This window comes from Lutra lutra, chromosome 18 (genome assembly GCF_902655055.1).
Source record: "Lutra lutra chromosome 18, mLutLut1.2, whole genome shotgun sequence".
NCBI lineage: Eukaryota > Metazoa > Chordata > Mammalia > Carnivora > Mustelidae > Lutra > Lutra lutra.
Genome location: NC_062295.1, coordinates 25,092,424 through 25,119,299, shown reverse-complemented (window position 1 = coordinate 25,119,299; position 26,876 = coordinate 25,092,424). Strand labels below are relative to the sequence as shown.

At 50.7% G+C, this 26,876-nt stretch overlaps 1 protein-coding gene and 1 pseudogene across 2 annotated transcripts; both read left to right on the top strand.

Moving 5' to 3' along the window:
- The first annotated feature begins 4,246 nt into the window (after nt 1–4,246).
- On the top strand, nt 4,247–4,828 carry LOC125090444 (60S ribosomal protein L9-like; annotated as a pseudogene).
- Nucleotides 4,829–10,140: 5,312 nt separating this feature from the next.
- ASL (argininosuccinate lyase) lies at nt 10,141–21,826 on the top strand. 2 transcript variants are annotated; one of them, XM_047714218.1, is made up of 17 exons: nt 10,141–10,216; nt 10,437–10,489; nt 13,993–14,187; nt 14,818–14,901; nt 15,121–15,177; nt 15,333–15,430; nt 16,621–16,698; nt 16,793–16,870; nt 17,313–17,365; nt 17,721–17,783; nt 17,991–18,105; nt 18,311–18,395; nt 18,507–18,566; nt 18,830–18,913; nt 19,479–19,559; nt 19,698–19,804; nt 19,913–21,826. In XM_047714218.1, the coding sequence occupies exons 2-17, from the start codon at nt 10,478–10,480 to the stop codon at nt 20,055–20,057; spliced, it is 1,395 nt and encodes a 464-aa protein (XP_047570174.1). In that variant the 5' UTR covers nt 10,141–10,216; nt 10,437–10,477; the 3' UTR covers nt 20,058–21,826. The 2 variants fall into 2 exon arrangements, with proteins under 2 accessions (XP_047570174.1, XP_047570175.1); XM_047714219.1 differs by lacking the exon at nt 10,141–10,216 and having other exon boundaries at nt 10,264–10,489; nt 19,713–19,804.
- The last annotated feature ends 5,050 nt before the right edge of the window (nt 21,827–26,876 follow it).

Sequence of the window (26,876 nt, the reverse complement as noted above, 5' to 3'; positions counted from 1 at the left end):
ACAAATAGTTATTGTGTTCCTCCGGTGATCTAGGTACTTGGAATGCATTAAAGAATAAGACAGAGAGAAATCCCTGCCCGCATTCTAGTGTGCAGGGACAATTGTAAATAAGCAAAAGGTAACAGAAGTAGCAGGTCAGAGTAGTAAGTGCTAGGGAGAAAAAGAAAGGTCAGAAAGCAGAAAGAGAGGAGAAGTAAATTTCTCCTTTCAGTGAGGTCCTCCCTTTGTGAAAAGGTGACATGTGGGCAGGGACAGGACGAAGGTGGGGCAGTGAGACAGGAGGAGGTGCGGGCCGACGTTCCAGACAAGGGGAGCAGCGAGAAGTCCAACGTACAAGGAAGCATAAAGGAACATGCCTGGATGCCCGAAGAACACAGGGAGCCAGTGTGACTGGAGTGAGAGTGACAGCAGAGTCATGGGAGAAGCTGGTAGAGAGGTATTAAGGAAGGAGGGAGCAGGGCAGGTCACTGAGTTCTAGGCCACTGGCTCTCACACTGAGTGAAATGCGGAGCCATGGGAGAGCTCCGAGCAGAGAAGTGGCAGAATCTAATTTAAACTCTCCCTCCCCCTGCTCATGCTCTCTCTCTCTCTCTCGCTCTCTCAAATAAATCTATTTTTTAAAAAATAAACCTAGGGCGCCTGGGTGGCTCAGTGGGTTAAGCCGCTGCCTTCGGCTCAGGTCATGATCTCGGGGTCCTGGGATCGAGTCCCACATCGGGTTCTCTGCTCGGCGGAGATCCTGCTTCCCTCTCTCTCTCTCTCTCTGCCTGCCTCTCCATCTACTTGTGATCTCTCTCTGTCAAATAAATAAATAAATAAAAATCTTAAAAAAAAATAAAAAATAAAAAATAAACCTAAAAAAGTAAAATGGGCATTTGGGTATAGAAGTTTTCCCTCCACTTTATAGGAAGTGGCTGGGTTGGGATTTAACCCAAGATAAATCTGACCTATCTTCTGTGTCAAAGACCTACCACCAGTTTTTGGCTTCTGACCAAGACGGAGTCACTTGGATTTGATCTACCATCATGCATGAAACAACAAAAAAAAAATTTTTTTTTAAAGACAAAGTACATGAAAGAAAGATTTTCAGTGAAGGGTGGTGATTTCTGAAGGACAGAAAAAAAGAAGTGAGCCCAGTAATAATCCAGCTTATTGTTTTGAGCAAGATCTCAGGCATGCTGCAGGGAGGCAGAGCTGAGGCAGGGTCTGGCGGACTCCCTCAGTTGGAGAGCCAAGACGGAGGCGTCCGGAGTTCATAAAACAGAGTAGCAGAGAGAAGAGAACCACACCGGGAGGGACTCTGAAGATCTACAGAGGGTCCTCCTCCAGCGGTCAGTGGATTTCCGAATCAATGCGTGCCTGTGAGTAAACGGAGTTCTGGGGATAGGACAATCCAAAACGAGTAAAGGAAATAATGCCTGTTTCTGCCAGTCAGACTTGGAAAACTTGTAATTCATCAGGTGGAGTGTTAAGGAAACTCTTCCCTCACTAATGGGAAGTGATTAGCTCTAGACCAAGCCCTGGGCTTGGCTACGGACCTGACTAACAAACAATGAAAGCAAAACCCCAGAGGATCAAACTGCTTCCAAGTAACCTAACTGCATCCCAGAGCAAAACCCAAGAAGACTTATAGCAATACAAAAATATCCAACTAGATCCAATGTCTAGCATCCAAAGACTGTGAGTGTATTAAGAAGCAAGAAAACACGACCGATAATGAGTAGATTAACAAATCAGAGAAGGATATTAAAATAGTATTATAACTGGGGACACCTGTGTGGCTCAGTCAGTTAAGCGTCTCCCTTTGGATCAGGTCATGATCCCAGCATCCTGGGATCAAGTCCTGCATCAGGCTCCCTGCTCTGCAGGAAGCCGGCTTCTCCCTCTGCCCTTTACCCGCTTGTGCTCTCTCTCAAATATATAAATAAAATCTTTGACAAAAAAAAATTTTAAAACAGTTATTACAACTGTATTCCATATGCTCAGAAAGTTAAGTCGAGAACTTGAATGGACATTTCTCCAAAGATGACATAGAAATGGCCAAGAAGCATTTGAAAAGATGTTCAACGTCGCCAACCATAAGAGCAATGCAGATCAAAACCACAAGGAGCTATTACCTCACACCCATGAAAACAACTACTACTAAAACAGACAAACAAACAAACAAAAAAACAGAAAATAACAAGTTTAGTGAGGATGTGGAGCATTTGGAATCTTTTTGCACACTTAGTGGAATTGTAAAATGGTACAACTGGAAAACAGTGTAGCAGTTCCTCAAAGAATTAAAAATAGAACTAACATATGATAGAGGCATCTCACTTCTGGGTATATATTCAAGAACTAAAGGTATCACGCATGAAATCCTAGGGTCTTGAGGAAATATTTGCACACCCATGTTCATAGCATCATAATTCACAATGCATTAATACAGGTGTATTAATCAAGGTTCTCAAAAAGAAAAAACCAGAACCAAATAGGATATATATATATATATATATATATATATATATATATTAGAAGATTTATTATAGGCTGGGCGCCTGGGTGGCTCAGTGGATGGAGCATGTCACTCTTGAACTCAGGTTTGAGTTTGAGCCCCATGTTAGCTGTAGAGATAATTTAAAAATAAAACTAAAAAAAAAAAGATTTATTATAGTAATTGGGTCATGAAGATATGCAAGCTGGAGACAGGAAAGTCAGTGATATAATTGAGTCCAAGACCTGGGAACCAGGGGGCTGATGGTGTAAGTCCCAGTCTGAACCTGAGAGCCTGAGAACTGGGGATGCCAAGAGAAGATGGGTGTCTCAGCTCAGGCAGAGATAGAGCAAATTCACTCTTGTCCATCTTTTTGTTCTATTTGGGCATTTGACAGACTCCGTGGTGCCCACCCGCACTGGAAATGGTCATCAGCTTTACTTAGTTCACCAATTCAAATACAAATCTTTTCTGAAATCACCCTCACAGACACACCCAGAAATAATGTTTCATCAGCTATCTGGCCATCTCTTAGCTCTGTCAAGGTGACACAGAAAATTAACTATCATAGTGAAATAATACGCAGCCTTTAAAGGGAAGGAAATCCTGCCACATGATATGACATGAACTTTGAGGACATCATGCTAAGTGAAATAAGCCAGTCACAAAAGTTAAAATAATGGGGGCACCTGGGTGTCTCAGTTGTTAAGTGTCTGCCTTCGGCTCAGGTCTTGATCCCACAGTCCTGGGTACAAGCCCCACATCGGGCTCCCTGCTGGGTGGGAAGCCTGCTTCTCCCTCTCTCATCCCCGCTGCTTGTGTTCCCTCTCTCGTTGTGTCTCTCTCTGTCAAATAAATAAAATCTTTTTTAAAAAGTTAAAATAATGTATGATTCCACTTATATGAGATATAGAAAGCAGTCAAATTCATATATAGAGAAAGTAAATGGTAGTTACTGGGGTTAGGGGCACTGGGCAAAGGGGAGTTGTTGTTCAGTGGATATAGTTTCAGTTGTGCAAGATGAAAAAGTTGTGGAGACCCGTCTCGCAACAGTGTTAATATACTTAACACTACTGAACCGTACACTTAGAAATGGCGAGAAGGGGCGCCTGGGTGGCTCAGTGGGTCGGGCCTCTGCCTTCGGCTCGGGTCATGGTCTCTGGGTCCTGGGATCAAGCCCCACATTGGGCTCTCTGCTTGGTGGGGAGCCTGCTTCCCCCTGCTTCCCCCACCTGCCTCTCTGCCTGCTTGTGATCTCTCTGTCAAATAGATAAATAAAATCTTTTAAAAAATAAAAAACAAAAATGGCAAGATGATAAATTTTATGATACATGTTTTTCTTTTTTTTTTAAGATTTACTTATTTCTTTGACAGAGAGAGGGACAGTGAAAGAAGGAACACAAGCAGGGAGAATGGGGAGGGAGAAGCAGGTTTCCCACCAAGCAGGGAGCCTGATGCTGGACTTGAACCCAGGACCCTGGGATCAAGAACTTAGCTGAAGGCAGACGCTTAACAACTGAGCCACCCGGGCATCCCTATGATACATGTTTTCTACCACAACAAAAAGTTAATATACAATAGCATTTCTGTATGATGTCAATAATAATTTAAAATATTATGAAACTGATAATAAAATTATCACCTCGTGCAAAAAAAAAAAAAAAGTTAAGGAGAGACATGAAAAATATAAAAAAGGCCCAAACTTCTAGAGTTGAAAACTAAAAGATTTGAGCTTTTTTTTCTTTTTCTTTTTTTTTTGCCCCACCTACCATGGGAATAAAGATCATTCTCCGCAATCAGACTGTTGGCATTCCAGAAAATGCTGACATCGCTGTGGAGGGTTACACCTTATTGTGACGTCCCCCAGGAGAAACTTGAGGAGGACCCCAGCCGCATCGGTGTAGAACTCTGTTTCCTTGAAAGGCAGAGAAAGAGGCTCCAGGTTCACAGATGGTGGAGCCATATAAAGGGGCTGAGTACCGTCCGCACTATCTGTAGTCATGTACAGAACGTGGGCAAGAGTGTCACGCTGGGCTTCCAGTAGAAGATGGAGTCTCTGTGTGTTCACTTCCCCATCAATGTTGTGACTCAGAAGAGCGGTTCTCTTGTTGAAATCTGAAATTTCTTGGGCAAACAAATACATCTGCTGGGTTCAGATGAGGCCAGGGGTTGCCTGTTCAGTATCACAGGCCCAGAGAGATGAGTTAATTTTTGAAGGAAATGACATTGAACTTGTACCAAATTCAGCTGCTTTGATTCAGGAAGCCACAAAAGTTAAAAATAAGGATATTGGAAAGTTCTTGGAGGGCATCCGTTGCTGAAAAAGGAAAAGTCCAGCAGGCTAATGAGTAGGATCTAAGCTGTTCATCTACAGAAACAGCAAGATACCAGATCATTTTTCAGACTTCTTTGAGATATTTTAGAGATGCACTAATAGCTGTGTGGTTTTTTTAAAAAAGATTTTATTTATTTATTTGACAGATCACAAGTAGGCAGAGAGGCAGGCAGAGGTGGGGGGGAAGCAGGCTTCCTGCTGAGCAGAAAGCCCAATGCGGGGCTTGATCCCAGGACCATGACCTGAGCTGAAAGCAGAGGCTTTAACCCACTGAGCCACCCAGGCACCCCTAACAGCTGTGTGTTAAAAAAGAAAAGGCAAGAAAACGACAAGATTCGAGACACTGGATTGGATGGATAGCAGATTAGACATTATAGAGAAAAAGATTGGTGAATTAAAGGCATAAAAACAGGCACGGTCCTAAATGAAATACAGAAAGAAAAAGAATCAACAAGAATAAAAGCACATCAAGGAGCCGTGGGACACTTCAAGCCCATGTACAAATAATTGGGGTCTCCAAAAAGGGGAGCAAGAAGGGAATAGAAAGATAGTTTAATATTAAAAATTATAAATCCACAGACCTAAGATACTCAACAAGGAAAATGAAGAAAACTGCATCAATTTCTCAAAATCAGTGATAAAGTAAAAACATCTTAAAAGCAGCTAGCGGGGGGGGAAAAAAGACATGTTATGTATAGAGGTACAAAGACAATCCTGAAAGATTTGTCGTTAGAAACAATGCAAATGAAAAGACAGTGGGGGAACTACTGGGGAAAAGAGTTGACTTAGAATTCAGTATGTGGAAGAAATATCTCTCAGAACAACAATCAGATAACAGGAAGACATTTTCAGGTATACGAAAGCTGAAAAGATTTATCATCTGAATGCTTTTAGATGAAAGGAAGATAATAGCGGAGGGAAATCTGGATCCGCACAAAGGAATAAAAAGCACAGAAAATGCTAACTACTTAGGCAAATAGGTAAGATTTTTTTCTTACTATTTAAATTTCTATAAACATATTGATGGTTTAAACAAAAATAGCAAAGTAAGAATAGAAGGGAACTTTCTCGATCTGATAAAGGGCATCTATGAAAATCTGACTGTAGTACATTGAGTTGTGCTCAGCGGGAAGCTGCCTTCTCCCTCTCCCTCTGCCTGCTGCCCCCCACTCAGCTTGTGTTCTCTCTTTCTCTCTCTGTCAAATAAATAAATAAAATTTAAAAAATAAAATAAATACATAAAAAATTTTTATAAAGAGTGAATACAAATCTTTCCAGGTATATCAATAATCCCAAGGCACTTGACAAAATTAGCCAAACAGCCTTCAGAACTGTGAGAGAATAAACCTCCGTGTTTTAAGCCACCACACCTTGTGGTAGTTTCTTTTGGTCAGTCCAGGACACTAAAATACCTACATCTAACACCATACTTAAAGGTAAAAGACTGGATGTTTTCCCCCTAAGATCAGGAACAACACAAAGATGTCCACTCTCACCACTGCTATGCAAAATTGTACTGGAAGTACTGGCCAGAGCAATTAGGCAGGGGAAAAAAAAGACACTGAGATGGGAAAGGAAGAAGCAATAATATATTAGCAGATGACATGTATTTAGAAAATCACAAAGAGCCTGCTAAAAAAACTGCTGGGTAAACAGATTCAACTAGATTGCAAGACAAAAGGTCAATATATAGAAATCAATTTTATTTCTATACATTAACAGTGAACAGTTGGAAAACGAAATCTAGAAAAACAGTTCCATTTATAATAGCATCAAAAATAGTAAAATATTCAGGAATAAATTTATCAAAAGTAATCCAAAACTTGTGTCCTGAAAATGATAACATATTATTGAAGGAAATTAAATAAGATCTTATTAAATTAGAAACATTCCATGTTCGTGACTGGAAGACTTAATATTGTTAAAATGTCAGTACTCTCCAAATTGATCTCAATACATCCTTATCAAAATTCCAACTGTCTTTTTTGCAGAAATTGATACGTTAGTTATAAAATTTGTGTGAGGATACAAGGGACCCAGAATGGCAGAATGGCCAAAACAAGCAACAACAAAAAATGGATAAACTGTACTTCACCAAGATTAAAAACATTTGTGCTATAAACAATACAAACAAGAAAGTGAAAAGACAATCCACAGAATAGGAAAAAAATATTTGCAGATCATACATCATATACCTGATAAAGGGCTTGTATCATCAAAATTAAAAACTTTTCCTCTAAAGGGCACCTGTGTGGCTCAGTTAGTTAAGCAACTGCCTTTGGCTCAGGTCATGATCCTGGAGTCCGAGGATTGAGTCCCCAATGGGGCTCCCTGCTCCATGGGGAATCTGCTTCACCCTCTGACCTTCTCCCCTCTCATATCTCTCTCTCACTCTCTCTCTCAAATAAATAAATAAAATCTTTTTTTTTTTTAAACCTTTTCCTCTAAGAAAAATGCTGTTCAGACAAAGAAAAGACAAACCACAGACTGGACGAAAATCTTTGCTAAGTGTATATCTGGGTGAATGACTTGTATCTAGAACATATAAAGAACCCTCAAAATACAATAATAAGCAAAGAATCTTATTTAAAAAGGACAAAAATTCGAATAGACCCCTCCCCAAAGAAGATAAAGAAGATGGCAAATAATCATATGGAAAAATGCTCAGCATTAGTCATTAGGGAAATGCAAATTAAACCAATAAATGAAACACACTATGCACCTATAGGAGTGACTAAAGTTAAGACTGACCATTTTAAGTGTTGACAAAGATGTGCAGAACTGAGACTCTCCTATACTGCTTGTGGGAAAAGCAAATTTGTATAACAATTTGCAAAACTATTTGGCAATTTCCTGAAAAATTAAATATACATCTACCATGTGGTCCAGTCATTCAATTCATAGGTATTTAGGCAAGGGAAATGAAAGCATATGTGCATAGACTTGTACATGTCTTCAGATCCTTGTCTGAGCTCTGTATAGACTACAGGTAGCAGAGGGTGGCCTCTGATGGTTACAGAGGACCTGTCCTTCCTTTCCATCTTGCCTGTGCTGGTAACAGACTGGCCACTGGCAGGCACCCTTCTCCAAACCTCTCTCAGCCTCCCTGAGGTTTTGCTCAGAGACGTCAGTTTTTCAGAGAGAACTTGGTTACTGTGCTTCCATGAGTCTTTAATGCCAAGGACATTTCCTTAAGATTAAGGTCATGCCCACTTTAGTGTCTACTGTCAGGGCCTTAACTGCAGGTTTTTTTCATTTGTCTGTTTTTGCTTTGTTTTGTTTTGTTTCTTCACAAGCCTTCATTCTGCCTCCTTGTCTTCATCGTGCTCCTGAGTTCCTTTCCCCGGCCCTGCAGGGGCCTCCACACAGAAGAGGCTTGCTGTTTGCTGCAAGCCAGTCTGAGGTGACCGTCTCTCTTCTGTCATGTGGCACACTGCAGTCAGCCTGACTGTCTCCTTGGAACTGGCTGCCCACGGGCATGTCCATAACCTCTAACTCTTTGTGACCTCAACCTCTCCATCTGTGGAGAAGACTGTTGTGAAGATGAAAGATCAATTGTGTAAAGGCTTTAGCGCAGGAGGTACCTGGTGAGCCACTGCGTTAGGTGTTGTTATTTACAGCCCTGCCTGTGTTCTGCATCGTGGTTAGAGATCTGCTCTCAAACATCTTTCCAGACTTTTTCCAGCCTCAGGTAACCCTCCCGAGGGTTGGAGCCTGCAGGTTGCTGGATGTTCAGGGCTGTGAACTCATGTTTGCAGAGCACCGCTGGTTCTCCCTCTTGGCCGCCCGGGAAGGGATGTCAGGCTTCAGACCCTAACAGGTAGATCCCAGGGACTTGCCACAATGTTCTCTCAGTTTAGAGGAGCACATGACTCACAGCTGGGTTCATGGGCTTCCCGAACTCTGTCTACCTGTGACCTGATGCAGCCCAGTTCTGGGGCTTCTGTGGGAGAAGATAAGAAAGGGCTGGGAGTCCTGAAGATAACGTGGACGAGGCCTGGGTAGGGGAGAGGACCTGGAAGCTACAACTACAGGGCTCTTGGGGCGCCTGGGTGTCTCAGTGGTTAAGCATCTGCCTTCCACTCGGGTCATCATCCCAGCATTGTGGTCAGGCTCCCTGCTCAGCAGAGACTCTGCTTCTCCCTCTCCCTAGGCCTCTCTCCCTGCTCATTCTCTCTCATGCAAATAAAAAACAAAACAAAAGAAAACTACAGCACTCTCAATTCAGGGAAAGACTATTAGATGCTCCTGTAGATCCGGTGGGAGCCCAGGGACGGACACCTGGAGTCTCCCCATCACTGATGATGCTTAGCTGGAACACTGACGGGCGGTGGGAGCAGCAAGAGGAACCGCGAAGGAAGGGCATTCCCAGTGTGGGAAGAGCATTTAAGGAGACTCGAAACAGCCTGATACATTCCAGGAACTGCGAGTAAGCCCTGTCTGTTGGTCCCTGTGGTCTATAGGACCGAGCCCGAACCCTGTCCCTTGACATTCAAAGCCCTTCCTAATCTTGCCCCCACTTCCTTCCAGCAGTCCCGCCCGTCCCACTCCAGTCCGTGTGTTGCAGCCGCTGTAACCGGCTCTGCTCTCCAAGCAGGCCGTTTGCATTCTGGCCTCCGGGCCTTGCCTAGGCTGCTCCCTTTTAAGATTAAAATCTTAATCCTCGTCTTTGCAGAGCCAACTCCCTCTCATCGTGGGGACGTGCCCACCAGAAGCCCCTTCGGGTCCTGAGTCAGATGCTTGTCACTTTTGTTGAAGAGTGAATCTCGTGAGGGAAATCTGTCCCGAGTACCCGGTCCACCCCGGCCCTGCGCGCTGCCCTCCGAGCTGCCCTGCGGCTTCCAGACACCGTCTGCGCTGTCAGGGCTTCCTGGGGCAGGTGTCATTTCTCTTCTTCACATCAAGTCCAGCCGGCACAGAGGAGGGGCCGGTGCCTTCTGTTGGACGAACGGATGGATGATGGATGGATGGACGGACGGATGGATGGATGGATGGGTGGATGGATGGACGGTTGGATGGATGGATAGATGGATGGACGGACGAATGGATGGATGGACGGATGGACGGACGGATGGATGGAAGGACGGATGATGGGGCCTTCGCACCCGCCAGGCCTGGCCGCTGTTTCCAGGGTCCCGCGCTGTCGCCGCCTTCCGCGCTGTCGCTCTGGCCCCGCCCTCACCGCCCCCACTCCCGCCCTGGGTCCTCGGATCCGAAGCCCCGCCCCCAGCGGCTCCGCCCACAGCCGGGGTTGGAGGGCGGAGGCAACGCCCCCCAGCAGGCCGCCTGGGATTGGTGAGGCCGCCGCCAGGGGGCGGGCCCTGGGCGGGGCAGCTGTGACGCGCTCGCGGCCAGAAAAGCCCTGCCAGGCTGCGGGCGAGGGACTGACGGCGCGGCCGGGAGCGGTGAGTGTCCGACGGGCGGGACGGGCGGGACAGGAGAGACGCGCGGCGGGCGGAGCGGAGGACGCCGACGACCGTGGCGCGCGCTGGGCGCTGCCCACGTCCGCCTCCCCGCAGGCCGCGCCGGACCAAGCGCTGCGCCGGAGCCCGGAGCCCGGAGCCCGCCCCTCCCGAGGGACGCAGGCCGCGGGCCGAGGACATTCAGTCCCGGCTTGTCTTCCAGACCTGCACCGCCGAGGCCCCTGGAGACCAGGACCCGCCGGCATGGCTTCGGAGGTGAGTGGACCTCGGGGACGCCGGACGGGGGAGGGGCGCTCTGGGAGCCTCCGGGGCCCTGACCTGCGCGCGGGATCCCGCGTGCCGCACCCGCCGCCGGCCACCCTCCCGGTCTTCGCCGGCTGCGGGCGACGGAACCTCCCCGTGCACCTGCCGGGGCCTGGGAGGCCCGTGCTTGGACTTCCCGGCGCGCATCGCCGTCTGCTCTCTGCCCCCTCCGCGCCCCAGGAGCCTTGTGGCGCTCCCAACCCGCGAGGCGAGGTGGGTGGCCCTGACCGACCCGACCGGACAGTGCTTCCAGCCAGGGCGCAGGAAAGGAGCCCCCTCATTCAGCTCCCTCACCTCCTGATGCCCTTCCTGTCGGTCCCCACCCTGTGCCCCTTCTCCCGCTGTAGCAGAGGCCACGTGACTCTGGCTGGTGGACAGAACCAGGGTTCAGGGACCATGCCCTGTGGCCCTAGTGGCCCCAGTGCCTGGTGGCTTGCTCTCTCACTGGCCTCTCTTCCTTAGAGCCACTGGGCGCCTGGGTTCTCTTCCTGACCACTTCTGGCAGGAGTCCTAGGCACAGGTTCCTTTTCTGGGGCCTCAGTTGGATTATCTGGCAGATGGGGATAATAATAAATCTCTGCCTCCTTCTGGTAGGTACTGGGTCATGAGGTCATTGCTTTGAACCTTTCAGGTAAAGGGGGCTGTTTGCTTGGTGCCAGTGAATGGAGCCTGTGGCCTGGGAAGCAGGAGGTCGGGGTTCCAGTCCTTTCTGGTCCTCATTAGCTAGCAAAGCACTTCCTCTCTCTGGCCCTCAGTTTGTTCATCTGCATAAACTGGATGAGAATGCCTGTCCTGCTGGTTTCTGGGTCATGATGTCAGGGGCCACAGTAGGGCTTGGACTTTGGAGGCAAACAGAGTCGGTTTCTGAAGCAATCCCTCAACCCCCCGGGGTAACAGTGCCTACCTCCCAGGAGGGTATAATAGCATATGTAGAATGCCTAGCCCAGGGCTGAGCTGTTGTATCATACAGTAGGTGCTCAGTAAATGCTGGCTAAGGATACCGACAGTAACAACATGGTATTTCCCTGTGCCTTCTAGATTGGCTGTTGCTCCTTCATCCCAACCCAAACCAGTACTCCTGCACCCTTGCCCCAAAGGTGTCATTCTGGCCCAGATGTGCTCTAGGCTAGAGGAGGGCCCTTTCTGTCTTGTTGGGACTCCCCCTCTCTTCAGAGCCCAGATGGTAGCACCTCATTCTGACATCCATCTGGGATCTTTTTTTAAAAAAAGATTTTATGGGGCACCTGGGTGGCTCAGTGGGTTAAGCCTCTGCCTTCGGCTCAGGTCATGATCTCAGGGTCCTGGGATGGAGCCCCACATCGGGCTCTCTGCTCAGCAGGGACCCTGCTTCCCACCAAGCCCCACCTGCTTCAAGCCCCACCTGCTTCTCTGCCTACTTCTGATCTCTCTCTTTCTGTCAAATAAATAAATAAAATCTTTTTTTAAATTTTTAAAAAAGATTTTATTTATTTATTTGAGAGAGAGAGAGAGAAAGATTGAGAGTTTGGGCGGGGGGAGAAGAGACAGGGGCAGGGACAGGGACAGAGAATCTCAAGCAGACTCCCCACGGAGCAGCGAGTCCAGCAGCACAGCTCTATCTCAGGACTTAGAACTGAGCCGAAAGCAACAGTCGGACACTCAGTGGACTGACCCACCAGGCCCCCTCTTTCTGGGGTCTTTTTAAGCCTGCCAGTGGGGTGGGAGCTTGGCCCCAATGCAGAGTGGACTGCCTTCAGGAGACCAGCACATCAGGTGACTTCTGCTTGCCCCAGGCCGTCTTGTGGGTTAGTGCTAATTGGTTTGGCTGCAGCCCCGCTTGTTAAGTAGTTGTTATTACTAACAACCCAGGCTGGGAGTCCAGGGCCTGCTGGAGGAGGCAGCGCCAGGTTCCGGGCGGAGGGGCCCGCTGGCTCCCAGTCCTGACTGGCATTGGCCTGCCCTGGTCCTCTGGCCCCAGCGGTCAGGAGAGGGACCCATGTGGTGCTTTGCGGGAGATCAAGGCTTGGCGGGTAAGGGGAGGATCTAGCTCAAAAGGTTGAGGGGGGCGGAGGCTGCTTCTGCGGGGCAGAGTCCTCAGACAGCCAAGGCTGCTGGGCAGCGAGGGGTCAGGTCACAGCCTGGGGCGTGAGTGCAGTGGAGGCCCCCATGGTGCATACAGGAGCCAGGAGAGGCGTTAAGACACCCCCAGCCTCTGGCGGCCCTCGGCCCCTCCCTTACTGAGAATTTACTGAGTGCCAGGCACTGTGCTATGTATGCACTTAGAAATTTTACCTAACTGAATGTCACAACAGCTCGAGCAGATAGGTACTACCATTGTCCTCGTTTATGAGGGGTAACCCTGCAGCTTGGAAAGGTTATGGAATATGCCCACAGTCAGGTGGCTAGGAGGGGACTGGGACATTGCAGGGTGACAGAGGAGGACATATGTCCCCAGCAGCCATTATAAACTCCCCCTCCGCAGGAAAGTCGGCAGTGAAGTAAAATGCCTCCATTCACCCAGGGAACTCTCCCAATCCTTGGCCTTCTGGGAGCTAGGACGGCTCCCTTGTGTTCTGTACCCCTCCCCCATCTGTCACATGCTGTGGCCTCTGTACTCTTTCAAAACAGAGGTGTCTCTGCCCCACCCCTCTGCCCTTAGCTCCTGGGGGGCATAGGGTCAGCTGGTGACCTTCTAGAAGGCCAAAGATAAGAGATGTGCCAGAGGCACTCTCCAAAGGAATGGTGGAGGTTGGGATCGTAGGCCCTGCCCCAAGCTGTGGGAGAGAAATGCAGGCCATTTGAGCCCGATGGGGCCCCTCAGGTGCTTCCTCGCCTGTCCCTGCTGCAAAAGTTCAGGATATCAGAGCCAGCAGAGAGGAACATTGGGGGAGGCGTGCGGACTCTGCTTCAGTTAGCTGGGCTGTGGTCCAGGCTCTATCACCCCAGCAAGGGCTCTGTGCCTTGGTTTCCCCTCTCTGCAGCAGGATATAATTGGTAGCCACATCAGAGTCTCTGTTGGCACAGGCCAAGCGATCGCAGTCATGCCTGGCACGCAGTGAGAATGCAGAGTACGCTAGCGAGGACTGTTGTCATTACCGTCAGAGTGTCAGAGCTGGACTCAGACTCTGCATTCGGAGTGACTTCTCCCCTTGGTCAATGGCACGAAAGGTCCCAGAAGTTCTGCTCTACTCTCAGGGGTGCCTCGTCCCCTGCCATCATTTCCTTAGAGAAGTGTCACGGGTGGGAGAGAACCATAACTTCAGTGTCCAGCCACATTCCCACACTGACTCCCCAGGTGACTTTGAGCAAGTTCCTGACCCTCTCTGAGCCTCAGTTTCCTTACCTGTCCAGTAAGAATGGCCCTGCCTGCTGGTTCCCACTGCCATCAGACTTGCTAGCTCTCCCGCGGGCCCCTTTGTGAGAGGTGCTGTTCTCAGGGTGGGAAGGAGATTAACTGTTCCTGCTCTCCTGGCCAGAGTGGGAAGCTATGGGGTGGCCGCTTTGTGGGCTCAGTGGACCCCATCATGGAGAAGTTCAACTCATCCATTGCCTACGACCGGCACCTGTGGGAGGTGGACGTGCAGGGCAGCAAGGCCTACAGCCGGGGCCTGGAGAAGGCGGGGCTCCTCACCAAGGCCGAGACGGACCAGATACTTCATGGACTGGACAAGGTATTCTGTACACCCAAAAGCCCCCTCTAGAGCCCCACCCTGTGGTCCCAGGCTTCCACCAAGTCCCAAACAGGTTGTGGAGGATGTGCTCGCCAGGCACATCTTCCCTTGGGATTAAATGTCTGTCAAGGTGCTCTTTATTATTTTTTTTTTTTAATTTTTAAAAGCTTTATTTATTTATCTTCGAGAGAAAGCAGGGGGAGGGTCAGAGGGCGAGGAAGAAAGAGAAACTCCAGCGGACTCCTCACTGAGCTGGGAGCCAATGCAGGGTTCAATCCCACAACCCTGAGATTATGACCTGAGCCGAAATCAAGAGTCAGCTGCTTAATGTACTGAGCCTCCCAGGTGCCCCCGCCGAGGTGCCCTGTAAACCATATTCTGTGCTGTGTCTCTCTTCATCCCTCAATGCCTCCGTGGCCCATGGCCCATGGCTCATAGGGGAAGGAGACCTGGGCCCGAGGTGCTTCCCTGGGTGTGGGGGCTACAACCCCCCATGGAGCACTCACACTTCCTGGGGAGTACCCCGAGGATGCAGCTCTTACGCAGAGACAGTCAATGATCAGAGTTGAGGTGGGACCAAGGCTGTGGATGGCTGACCCCTGACCCCTGGGTTGTTGACATCTGCTGCAGGTGGCTGAGGAGTGGGCTCAGGGCACCTTCAAACTAAACCCCAATGATGAAGATATTCACACAGCCAACGAGCGACGTCTGAAGGTATGACCCCCTGCTGTCCACCTGGCCTCCCCCTTCTACCTCACCCATGGGCCCTTGGAGCATAAGCACCATCCTTCTGTTCCCTGCTGGCTGGACCTCAGAGCAGGTGGCCTCTGCAGAGATGGCAGGGCCCAGGGGTAGGGAGGGAAGGTGACAGGGCTGGGAGGAACCAGGCCCTGCCTGGGCTGACCATGACCCCCTGCCTCCCTCCGCCCCCAGGAGCTCATCGGCGAGACTGCGGGGAAGCTGCACACGGGCCGAAGTCGGAATGACCAGGTGCTGCTCCCTCACTCCCTACCACCCGACCCTGGGCCTTGTGCATTCCCGATCCTGGGGAGCCCGGGTGGCAGATGTAGGGCTCTGCAGTGGTCCTGGCTCCCCAGCGAAGCAACACATCTATGTCCCTGAGTGCCACCCTCTGCTGCCCACAGGTAGTCACGGACCTCAGGTTGTGGATGCGACAGAACTGCTCTAAACTGTCCGCCCTCCTTTGGGAGCTCATCAGAACGATGGTGGACCGGGCCGAGGCGTGAGTTTCCCGTGAACACCCGGGTGGCAGAGAGGGCACGAGGACAGCCAGGGTCTCCTCTGCCCTGGGACAGGCAGCCTGAATGCCCGATCTACGTGGCAAGGGTGAAGGGGGTTGGGGAGCCAGGCCCCGGGGCTCAGGGGTGTCCTGGAACTCCTGGACTAATGAGGTAAAGCAGCCAGGAGTGGGGGCATTTCTTGCCATGTTTCCTACTGCCCGCCAGCTGAGCTCAGCAGGTAGGGCAAGCTCACCCTCTGAGGCTTCGTACGTAGGAGACTAAGGCACTAGGCAGATGCCTGAAGCCTGAGGAAAGGGCCTGCCTGTGCCAGGGACAGCCCAGGTCACTCTTCAGCTGCTCCACGCCTCGGTCCCCGCCCAGCATGGCTGGCACAGGACAACCAAAGCTGCCTCCCCTGGCCTCATCCCAAGTTCTGGCTCTTTTGACCTCACGTATTTGGGGGTGACTTGGCTCCTTCCAGACCTGGCCAATTTGCTGCTGAGAAGTCCCTGTCTGGTGTCAGAGATAGGGTGACCCCAGCTCCCTGTGACCTCTTGTTCACAGACCTTACCGCGTGGGGGAGAACAAGGGCCTAAGACCCATTGCCCTGGGCGGTGCTGGGAGAAATGGGGAGTGACTGCTAATGACTATAAGTTGCTTCTTTGGGGGGATGAAAACATTCTAAAATTGACGGGGTGACAGGTACACAAAAGTGTACAGTTTAAGTGGGTGAATGACGTCTCAGTAAAGCTGTTTATTAAAACAAACAAACCAAAACCATCACCTGCAGCGCCTTGTCTCTTTGAAAGTGCCCCCTGCTCTTCTGAGGTCCTTGGGCGCGTCTCATGGGCTCACAGATGCGACTCCCCCGCCAGGTAGTACCCCTCGGTGTCCCCTCCTTCGCTGTCACCTCTGCTTAGAGCTGAGGATGGCATTGCCTCGGGTCCCAGCTCCCATCCTGCTCTGGGGAGGCCCCGGGGCCCTGGCCCTGTCCCTGGATCATGCTGCCCTGCTTCTGGTCTCTTCCTTTAGGATGTGTTTGTCCCCAGGAGGTCACTTGGTTTCTTGCACAGGCAGGTCCTTGCAAGGCTGGCCTCACTCTTCCCTGTTGGGGCCTGCGGGGTGTGGGCGACACAGGCCGGCCTTCCGGCAGCTGCGAAGCACCTCAGACCCTGCGGCTCTTCCCCCACAGGGAACGCGACGTCCTCTTCCCGGGGTACACACACCTGCAAAGGGCTCAGCCCATCCGCTGGAGCCACTGGATCCTGAGGTGAGGCGGGGCGTCGTGCAGGGGTGCTGTGGTGGGGCTGTGATGGAGGGGAGGGCCCCGGAGGCCCTGACCTCTGCCCTCTGACTTCCTACAGCCATGCCGTGGCGCTGACCAGAGACTCGGAGAGGCTGTTGGAGGTCCAGAAGCGGGTCAATGTCCTGCCCCTGGGGAGGTGAGTCAGCCCCTAGTGTCCCGAGGGCCTCGTGGTGGGGCGGGAGTCGGGGGCTGTCCCACATAGTTAGCCGGTCCTTGGGGATCAACGGAAGAGGAGGCACTAGGAAGGACAGAGGAGGCCAGCCGGCCAGGTGACGGGCCTCTCTGTCAGGGGTTCTTCCGCGCAGACCCGCGGTGGTGTCGGAGATGGGGCTGACCGGGCTAGCAAGGATGCCAGAGCAGGGCCAGAGCTCTGCAGAGAGGTTAGAGAGCTGGCCGGTTGCCCTCAGCCTGCCGTTTCAGCTCCATGGGGACAAGCCTTCCATCAGCCACACTGCCTGGGTGGCCGCCCTGACCATTGGGGCTTGGCTCTGGGTGTGCGTGTGCGTGTGTGCATGTGTGCGTGTGTGTGTGTGCGCATGCCAGGAGCCCTGCTCACCTAGGATCCCCTGTTCCTGCAGTGGGGCCATTGCGGGCAACCCTCTGGGTGTGGACCGGGAGCTGCTCCGAGCAGGTGAGGTGCCCTGCCCCTCACCCTGGCGATCCCCCACAGCACCGCCCAGGTGCCACAGACACACACTTGGAGGGGGCAGGGGGCTGGTTGAAACCCTCATTTATTACCTACGGACAGTGAGGCTAGAGCAGCAAGAGAAGGCTTGTAGCAGCGGTGCATGGTGCTGGGGACACTCAGGGTTCCTGCTTCATGCCTGGGACCTGTACAGGAGACCCTCCCCCATTCCAGCGGCTCCCTACTCTCCTCCCTAAAAGGGCCTCAAGGAGGAGGTGGCTGGGCAACCTGATTAGGAGTAGAGGAAGGCCCTCCTTGCCCTCCAGCCCAGCCCTGTTGCCTCCCCCACGTCCTTCTCCAGAACTGAACTTTGGGGCCATCACTCTCAACAGCATGGATGCCACCAGTGAGCGAGACTTCGTGGGTGAGTCCTCGGAGCCAGTCCGCTTGTCCTCTAGGGCCACTCCCCTGCACTGTGCCCTAATTTAGCTCTATCTGGCTCTAATCTAGCCCTGGCTCCCCTCCCACCTCCTCCCACCCCAAGTCTGGTCCCCCTGGGGCTTCTCCAGAATGAGTGGGGAGCAGGAGAAGCCTGGGGACCAGAAGGCCTGCTCTCCCTTTCCCCCGCAAGCTGAGTTCCTGTTCTGGGCTTCGCTGTGCATGACCCACCTCAGCAGGATGGCCGAGGATCTCATCCTCTACGGCACCAAGGAGTTCAGCTTTGTGCAGCTCTCAGATGCCTACAGGTAAGGCTGGGCCCTGCCCTACCTGGCTCTGCACCCGCCAGCATGGCCTCCTTCCTCCCCATACCCTCCCTGCCCCTGACACCCGCCCCCCTGGCCCTGGCCTGGGGCAGACCGGAACTGCATGCCACTAGACCTCACCTGGCCCAGCCAGCAGACCAGCCAAGGGGCAGGGGAGCCCTTTCAGCCCTAGCATCTCTGTCCCCAGCACCGGAAGCAGCCTGATGCCCCAGAAGAAAAACCCAGACAGCCTGGAGCTAATCCGGAGCAAGGCGGGGCGAGTGTTCGGGCGGGTGAGCAGGGCAGGGAGTGGGGGCAAGGCTCTGGGCTGACCCGGAAGGTCCCAAGGGAACTTGCAGGATGGGCTCTGAGGTCCAGCCTCCTCATTCTCACTCTTTTCTCAGTGTTCTGGGCTCCTGATGACGCTCAAGGGACTCCCAAGCACCTACAACAAGGACTTACAGGTGCGAGGCTGGGGCTGTGGGTGAGGGCCCCACCTGCACGTACACCTTATCCCATTTCTCGGGGCCCTGGACATCCAGGTAGGGGCCCCACAGAATTGCCGCCTCCCATCCCATGCACCCAGCCCTTGATTGTCCTTGAGAACTCTCTCCTCTCTGTCGATGTGGGTTGTACGAGGTGCTGAGCGTTCCTCGAGGAGGGCAGTGGGATGCCTCAGTGGGGGGCAGGGCTGCTGGGCTCTCACCTCCTGCCACGCGGCCCCTAGGAGGACAAGGAAGCCGTATTTGAAGTGTCAGACACCATGAGTGCCGTCCTGCAGGTGGCCACGGGCGTCATCTCCACACTGCAGGCAAGCCCCTGTCCTCTCCCCCAGGCCCCTACATGCCAGGAGGTGGTCTTGAGGGGAGGGGAGGGTGGGTGCATCCAGAAGATCTGGGGCAGGGGGAGGAGGGTGGGTGTTTGCTCCTGCCCCCAGGAACAGCAGAGACAAAAGCCACAGTAGAATGGAAGCAGGTTAGACGCTACGGGTCCCATCAACTGGCCTGGCCAGATCTCCTTTTTGGTTACTTATGACGGGAGATTTCAGTACGCACAGCTGAGACCGCACAGTGAACCCCTGTGGACTAGCGCCCAACTTCAACAACGAGCAACTGGTGGCATTTTTCGCTTTGGCTGTCTTTACCCACCACCCACCCCGCCCGCACGGTTCTGATGCAGCCAAAGCTGGGGACCCTGAGAGAAAGTGCCGGCAGCCCCGATAGCACCCCTAAACGTTATCGGGGATGATGGCAAATGGCGGAGAGGGCGGACCAGTCTGGGTCAGAGTAGATCTGCCTGGGGCTAAGGGTGGGAGGCTGGCGGCTTCACCACCCAGGGTCTCCAGGATTCACCACTCCCCTCCCGGCGTCCCCCAGATTCACCGGGACAACATGGCACGGGCTCTTAGTCCTGACATGCTGGCCACTGACCTCGCCTACTACCTGGTCCGCAAAGGGGTGAGTGTGGGGTGGCTGGGATGCAGCGGGAGGAGATGGGGACGTCCCGGGCCGAGGGTGGGGGGCGTGACGGACGGCGCGGGCAGAACAGGGGGCCGAGGAAGGCTGAGTCGGAGCCCCCCGCGCCGGCCGCCCCAGATGCCGTTCCGCCAGGCGCACGAGGCCTCCGGGAAAGCCGTGTTCATGGCCGAGACCAAGGGGGTCGCCCTCAACCAGCTGTCGCTCAAGGATCTGCAGGCCATCAGGTGCGGCCCCTGCCTCCCCGCTGCGGCCCCCCGGGAGGTGCGCCCGGGCCAATGGCGCCCCCGGGGACCCCCGCTGGGCCCTGGCCCACCTGGTCCTCTGTTCCGCAGCCCCCTGTTCTCGGGCGACGTGAGCCGCGTGTGGGACTACGGCCACAGCGTGGAGCAGTACGCGGCGCTGGGGGGCACCGCGCGCTCCAGCGTCGACTGGCAGATCGGCCAGGTGCGGGCACTGCTGCGGGCCCAGCAGGCCTAGCCCCCCCGCCACGCCCCCCCCAGCTGGCCTAGCACCCCCCTGCCGAGCCCTCCCAGCAGGCCTAGAGCCCCCCACCGCGCCCCCCAATAAAGCCGGCCGCTCGGGAGGCCGCTGCTTGTTCCCTCCCCTGCCTGACTCCCTCAGCCGCAGGCTCTCAGGTGGACAGTGGGGCCATCAAGACAGCGGAGAAAATGGACGAGGATGGCAGGAGGCACAGATGGGGAAGGAGCAGAGGGGGCGGCCTTTATTGGAGCCTCCTCCCGGCTCAGGCCCCCCCACCCTGCCCAGCGGGCGGCCACAGAAACCTCCTGCCTCCAGAGTCCTCCGGAGGCACTGGCCTCCTTGGAGCCTTGATGGTGCCTGACAGGCTTGGGGAACTCAGCCAGTCCCTGTTCATTATCCTTTCCTCCAGTGTCCTCCTGGCTCCCCTGCTCGCCTTCTCCCCTTGCTTGACCCACCCTTCCCTGAGCAGTCAGCGGCACCTGTCGTGGGGCCCCATGGGGGGGATGGTACATTTGGAGGTAGAGTCACTCGGCCAGCTAGCGTGCGATGCCAGGCGCTGGGTGAGCTTCATATACATTGGAGGCGTCTCCTTTACCCTGGAGGGTAATGAATGGTCCCGGTGCAGATCACGAGGTCCACAGACAGGCAGTGCAAGGGGTGGGGGGGCTGCCCCCCCATTACGGTCAAGGACTTACCTTTACTCTGCAAGGGCCCGCGGCCAGGTCTGGCACACAGTAAATGTTCAATAGCAGTGAGTCCCAGAAGAGGCCAGCAGAGACCTCTTCTACATGGATGTCACCAAAATCCTCATAAGAAATGTCTGACATTTATGTTTCATTAACAACAGAGCTAAACCCAAGGAAGAATGAATAACCCCTCCCAAGTGTTTCTTGGGAGCAATGGAAACACTTTGTAAACTGAACAGTTAAAACTTCAGCAGTGTGGACACCACACCGCATTCCAAAAGGGGCCAAAGCCATGGCTCACAGAATGTTGGCTCCCCAAGTGTGGTTCCTCTTTCACTTCCTCCTCCTCATTTGGGATTTTGTTAAAAAATGCGAACTCTGAGGCTTGAGACCTACAAAATCAGATTCTAGGTGGGGACGCAGCTAGGCCTTCAGGTGATTCTGATGCACATTCAGGTTTGAGAATCACTGATCTCTAGAATCTTGTTACCTAAAGTCACCACAGGTCACCATCTCTCCCAGGTCCCAGCTTGACCTGATCTAGAATCTGCATTTTAACAAACTCCCCAGATACCGGTTGTACACATTAGAGTCAAAGTGCTGATCTAATTAGACCTGAGAAGGTTTAATATCTAGTCTCAGAAATGAAGGAGGGACTGATGTACATCAAACAACGGACAGGATTAAAATAATGACTGGAACGCATACGGAACACATACGACACAGGGAGCAGTTCCTGACCTACAGCTCCATCAGTAGGACACACCACAACCTGAGTGGGAACTCTGTTCTCAGACAATCCTATCAAAAGTTTCTCCTTAACTGGAATCAGCCCCCCAGGGCTTCCCACCTGTGAGCCCAGCCACGTGCCCTCCAACCTGACCAGAGGAATGAGCCTCTCCTGGGTCAGGGAGAGCAAGAGTTTGTATGGCTTTTCTCCAGACTGCCCATACGTTACTCCCCTTGTCTGCCTCTTTCCATTCTGCCAACAATTTACACCAAAGTAGGACTTCGGACTGGTTTCCCATTGCTGCTGTAACAAATTACCCCTCATAGTGGAATAAAACAGTATAAACATTATCTAATAATTGTTGAGGTTAGAGTCTGAAATGCGTTTATACTGAGACAGAATCAAGTGACAAGCATTTGAGAGAATCTATTTCTTTGCCTCTCCCAGTTTCTAGAAGCCATCAGCATTCGTTGGCTTGTGGCCCTTTCCTTCATCTCTGAGGCCAGCGGTACAAATCTTCAAATCCCTTTGCTTCCTTTGTCACATCCTCTGACTGACCTTTCTGCCCCCCTCTTATAAAGACCCATGTGATTACACTGGATCCACCTGGATAAAGCAAGATAATCGCTTCATCTCAAGATCCTTGACTTAATCACATCTGCAAAGTTACTTTTACCATGTTAGGTAACATTCACAAGTTTGGGGGATCATTGTTCAGTTTACTATATTTTGTTGTCTGACTCTCAAAGACTAATATCCATCCACGGGCCACACATTCACTCCATCCCATGACCCCCCCCCACCAAAGTTTTAGTCCCTTAAACATCAGCACAAGTTCTAAATCTCGTCAGCTCAGAAGTCCCACATCTCCTTATCTAAATCATCTGAATTAGGTATGAGAGACTGGATATGATCCTCCAGGGGCAAAATTCCTTCTTATCCATGAACCTGAGAATCTCATGTGACTGTGGTGTGGATTAGGGTTCACCCAAACAAATGATATAATCCCAGAATGCAGGGTCGGTCTGTCTAGGCATAGGATGACACTTAGAGGCATTTCAATTTATGTATTTTTTTTAAAGATTTTTATTTATTTATTTGACAGGCAGAGATCACAAGTAGGCAGGGAGGCAGGCAGAGAGAGAGGAGGAAGCAGGCTTCCTGCTGAGCAGAGAGCCCGGTGCGGGGCTGGATCCCAGGACCCTGAGATCATGACCTGAACCGAAGGCAGAGGTTTAACCCACTGAGCCACCCAGGCGCCCCTCAATTTATGTATTTTTAAAGATTTTATTTATTTATTTTAGACAGCACAAGTGGGGTGGGGAGGGGCGAGGAGCAAAAGGAGAGGGAGAAGAAGACTCTGCACTGACCATAGAGTCCCATACGGGCCTCGATTGCAGGATCTTGAGGTCGTGACCTGAGCCAAAATCAAGAGTAGGACACTTAACAGACTGAGGGACCCAGGTGCCCCAAGGCATTTCAGTTTTAAAAGGAAGAAAACGGAAGGGAAAAAGGAATCCCTGGTTCCAAGCAATTTTGAAATCCAACCTAGGAAATTCCACTAGGTTTCAAGGCCTGGGAATACAGGTTTCCCTGGTGTCTGAAAGTACAGTGTTCCTTTGAAAGTTTTTACAAGCCAAAATGGTATAAAGTAAAAAAGCAATGATCGTTAATTTAATATGGGAACATTTTGAGCAACCCCAGAACCTCTCCAGGGCTTTCCTTGTACCTTCGGACGCGTCTTGCTTGGATGCACAAAACAACTCAAGCTGAAGCACATATGTTCGAAGCTCTCGGTGGCGGGACGCCCGGAGGCCGGGTGTGGTTCCCGGGCAAGACGCTAGGTGGCGCCGCCCGCGCGGCCGGGGGTGCGCGCGGCCGCGAGGAAGGCTCACGGCTAAACAACGCCGATTTTGCTTTCTTGACTTTTTAAAAGCAAAAATCTTCGGATTTCTTTTGGTTAGTTTGCTTATGTAGAGCTCTCATAAAGGGGAAGTGGCATAAGGCAAACTTCTGAAAAATAAAGGATTCCCGCAATCCGCCCTCCGCCCTCCGGACCTGCCCCGCACCCCCCCGCCCCGCAGAGCCGTCAGCCCCCTCCCCCCCACCACCAAGGGCAGCGCATCTTTACAGCTGAGTGACACGTGATCATATCGGCCTGTCTCCTGCTTGTCCAGTTTTGAGGAAACTCGGAAAGCCTTCTTCAGGGTCCTCCTCTCCCTTCCACTTGTCCTTGCCTGCAGTGTTTCTGCTGACATAATACCCTTAAGAGCTTGGCCGGTCTCCTATGAATGTCCCGGGGTTCCCTTGGTGAGTCAAGAGATTCCTCTACAGATCCTTCGAGATAATGCCATTTCTATTCCTGGCTTCTGCTGGGAGAGCTGAGGGGAGCCCTGGTCCTGCACAGAGCGCTCCCAACGACAAAGTACTCGGAGCTTTTGATCTCTTCCAGGCACTAGCAAAAGGTTGTCCGACCACAACCTAGCCTCCTCGCTTTCTGACAGTGCTTCTCCTAATTTTAACATCTTTTGAAATCTGGATAGCCTGAGAATTTCCCAAATTATCAAGTCCTGGTTTCTTTTTGCTTCACAGTCCTTACCTCAATTTATCTCTATTCCATACTCTCAGCTTTAAGGGATGATGAGAAAGCAAGCTCCTGGCAAAAGGAATGAGCTTGTCTTGCTGGCTTTTGTACTAAACTTCCACCATCCCTTGGGGCTTGGGGCAGGCCTCGCTTCACTAGGCCTGCTGTCTTCTAAACAAAATCGAGGTCTATAAACTGGGGGTTGGGGGGCTTGGGGGGGATGGATGGTTGTGAGTTTAGCAGCCAATTACGTCCAGAATATTTGATTACTGTCCTACTGAATAACCAAAATTGCACTGACATCTACTGCAAAACTGGTAGACTCAAAGTCAACAAAACTCCAGAGGTATGTTCTTTTTTTTTTTTTTTTTTTAAGATTTTATTTATTTATTTGAAAGAGAGATAGAGAAAGAGAGTACAAGCAGGGTGGAGGGATACAGAGAGAGGGAGAAACAGGCTCTGGGAGCCCCTTGTGGGGCTCCATCCCAGGACCCCAGGATCATGACCTGAGCTGAAGGCAGACACTTAATAACTGAGTCACCCAGGTGCCCCTCATTCCTTTTAAAAAAAATAATAGTTTTATTGAGATGTAATTCACACGCCACAAGATACACCCTTTTTAAAAAATTATTTTAGAGAGAAAGAGAGCACATGTGTGGATGCTTGTGGGGAGGGGCAGAGGGAGAAAATTTTCAAGCAGACTTCCTGCTGAGCATGGAGCCCCAGATGGGGCTCCATTTCACAACCCATGAGATCATGACCTGAGCTGAAACCAAGAATTGGTCGTTTAACTAGGCACCCCAAGACATACCCTTTTATGGGTTCAGTTTAGTGACTTTTAGTGTGTTCACAGAATTGTGTGGTCATCACCACAACAAATTTTAGAACACTTCATCATCCAAAAAGAAGCCCACAAAAAACTTTTGTGTTTCAAAGGAAGTAAAAGACATTCATAGAATGGGAGAAAATATTTGTAAATCATATACCTGATAAAGGTCTAGTATCCAGAATATAAATGAACTTTTACAACTAAACAATGAATTGTATACTATTTTAAATTTTATTTAATTAAATTGAAATGGGGCAAAATATCTGGATAAATATTTCTCCAAAGAACATATAAAAATGGCCAATAGGCACACTAAACATTATTGTTCAACATTATTGATCATTAGGGAAATGCAAATCAAAATCAAAATGAAATATCACTTCATCCCCACTAGGATGTGAGTTAATTTTTGTATATAGTGTAAGGAAAAGGTTCAACTTCATTCTTCCCATAAGAAAATCTGTTTGTCTCAGTACCATTTGTTGAAAAGATTGTTTATACCCAATTAAGTCATCTTGGCACCCTAGTCAAAAAGTAGTTGACCAATATAGAGGGATGAATTGCATGATATGTGGATTATACCTCAAAAAAACTGATATCCCTCTAAAATAATCCACTATTATCATATCTTACTTTTTAAGTTTTTATTTAAATTCTAGTTATTTAACATACAGTACAATCTTGGTTTCAGGAGTAGAATTCAGTGATTCATCACTGACACCACCAGTGCTCAAATGACTATTATTTTAAACAAATAAGAGCTTTCTACATGGGTCAAATGTTCTGCTGAATGCTTTAAGTTTACTGAGATTTTGTGGGATTCATCTTCTTCCCTTTCTTGATAACTTTCTCATTCTTCCAGCCTCACCAGTAGGCTCACCAGCATTCTGCTCACCACCAGCCACCACATTACATACAGAAATTCTACACACTTATCACCTTGTTCTCAGTAACCCCAATCTCTTACCAACTCCTGTGGCTGTCTGAATGTGCAAGACTGGGCCTATAATTTTAGTTTGCCAAACATTCAGTTTTTCACTTGTCCTTGTTCAGCTTTCCCTTATCTCCACCATGACAACTAAACTGAAGCTTTCACATCTTCTTCAACCTCCCAACCTGATGTGAACATCTCCCCAAGACCCTGGAAACCACTAATCTACTTTCTGTCTCTGTGGGCTTGTCTACTTGATATTTCATATACATGGAATCATATAATACGTGGCCTTTCATGCCTGGCTTCTTTCACTCAGCATAATGTTTTCAAGGTTCATCCACATTGCAGCATGTATCAGAATTTCATTCCTTTTTATGGCTGAATAGTAATCAATTATATGCACATACCATATTTTGCTTAATGATTGTTTAATGATCTCTGTCCGTCAAAAAAATAAAAAAAAGTAATAGTAACATTTTTTAAAAGATTTTATTTATTTATTTGACAGAGAGAGAGCACAAGTAGGCAGAGGGACAGGCAGAGAGAGAGGGGGAAGCAGGCTCCCTGCTGAGCAGAGCCTGATGTGGGGCTCGATCCCAGGATCCTGAGATCGTGACCTGAGCCTGAAGGCAGAGGCTTAACCCACTGAGCCACCCAGGCTCCCCAATAGTAACATAGTAACATATTTTTAAGAGATCTTATTTATATGAGAGAGAGCAAACATGAGAGCACAAGCAGAAGGAGGGGCAGAGGGAGAGGGAGAAGCAGACTTCACAGTGAGTGTGGAGACCAACAGAGGACTTGATCCCAGGACCCTGAGATCACAACCTGAACCAAAGGCAGGTGCTTAACTGATTCAGCCACCCAGGCGCCCAACTCCCCCGCAACTGGAGTGAACTCTTAAAGAAAAAAAAAAAATGCCTCTGGGCACTTTTTCAAGGATGGGAGGAGAAAATTTAATTCTGTATTTGCTGTAATGTTCTGCTAATCTTGAAAAAAATGTACGATGTCACAGAGCTTTTAATTTTAAATTTTGACTTTAAATTTCTACCA

Coding starts and splice junctions, on each gene's coding strand:
- ASL (XM_047714218.1), top strand. Junction 17,366..17,720: donor CCGGGAGCTGCTCCGAGCAG/GTGAGGTGCCCT, acceptor GTCCTTCTCCAG/AACTGAACTTTGGGGCCATC. Junction 18,106..18,310: donor CAGCTCTCAGATGCCTACAG/GTAAGGCTGGGC, acceptor CTCTGTCCCCAG/CACCGGAAGCAGCCTGATGC.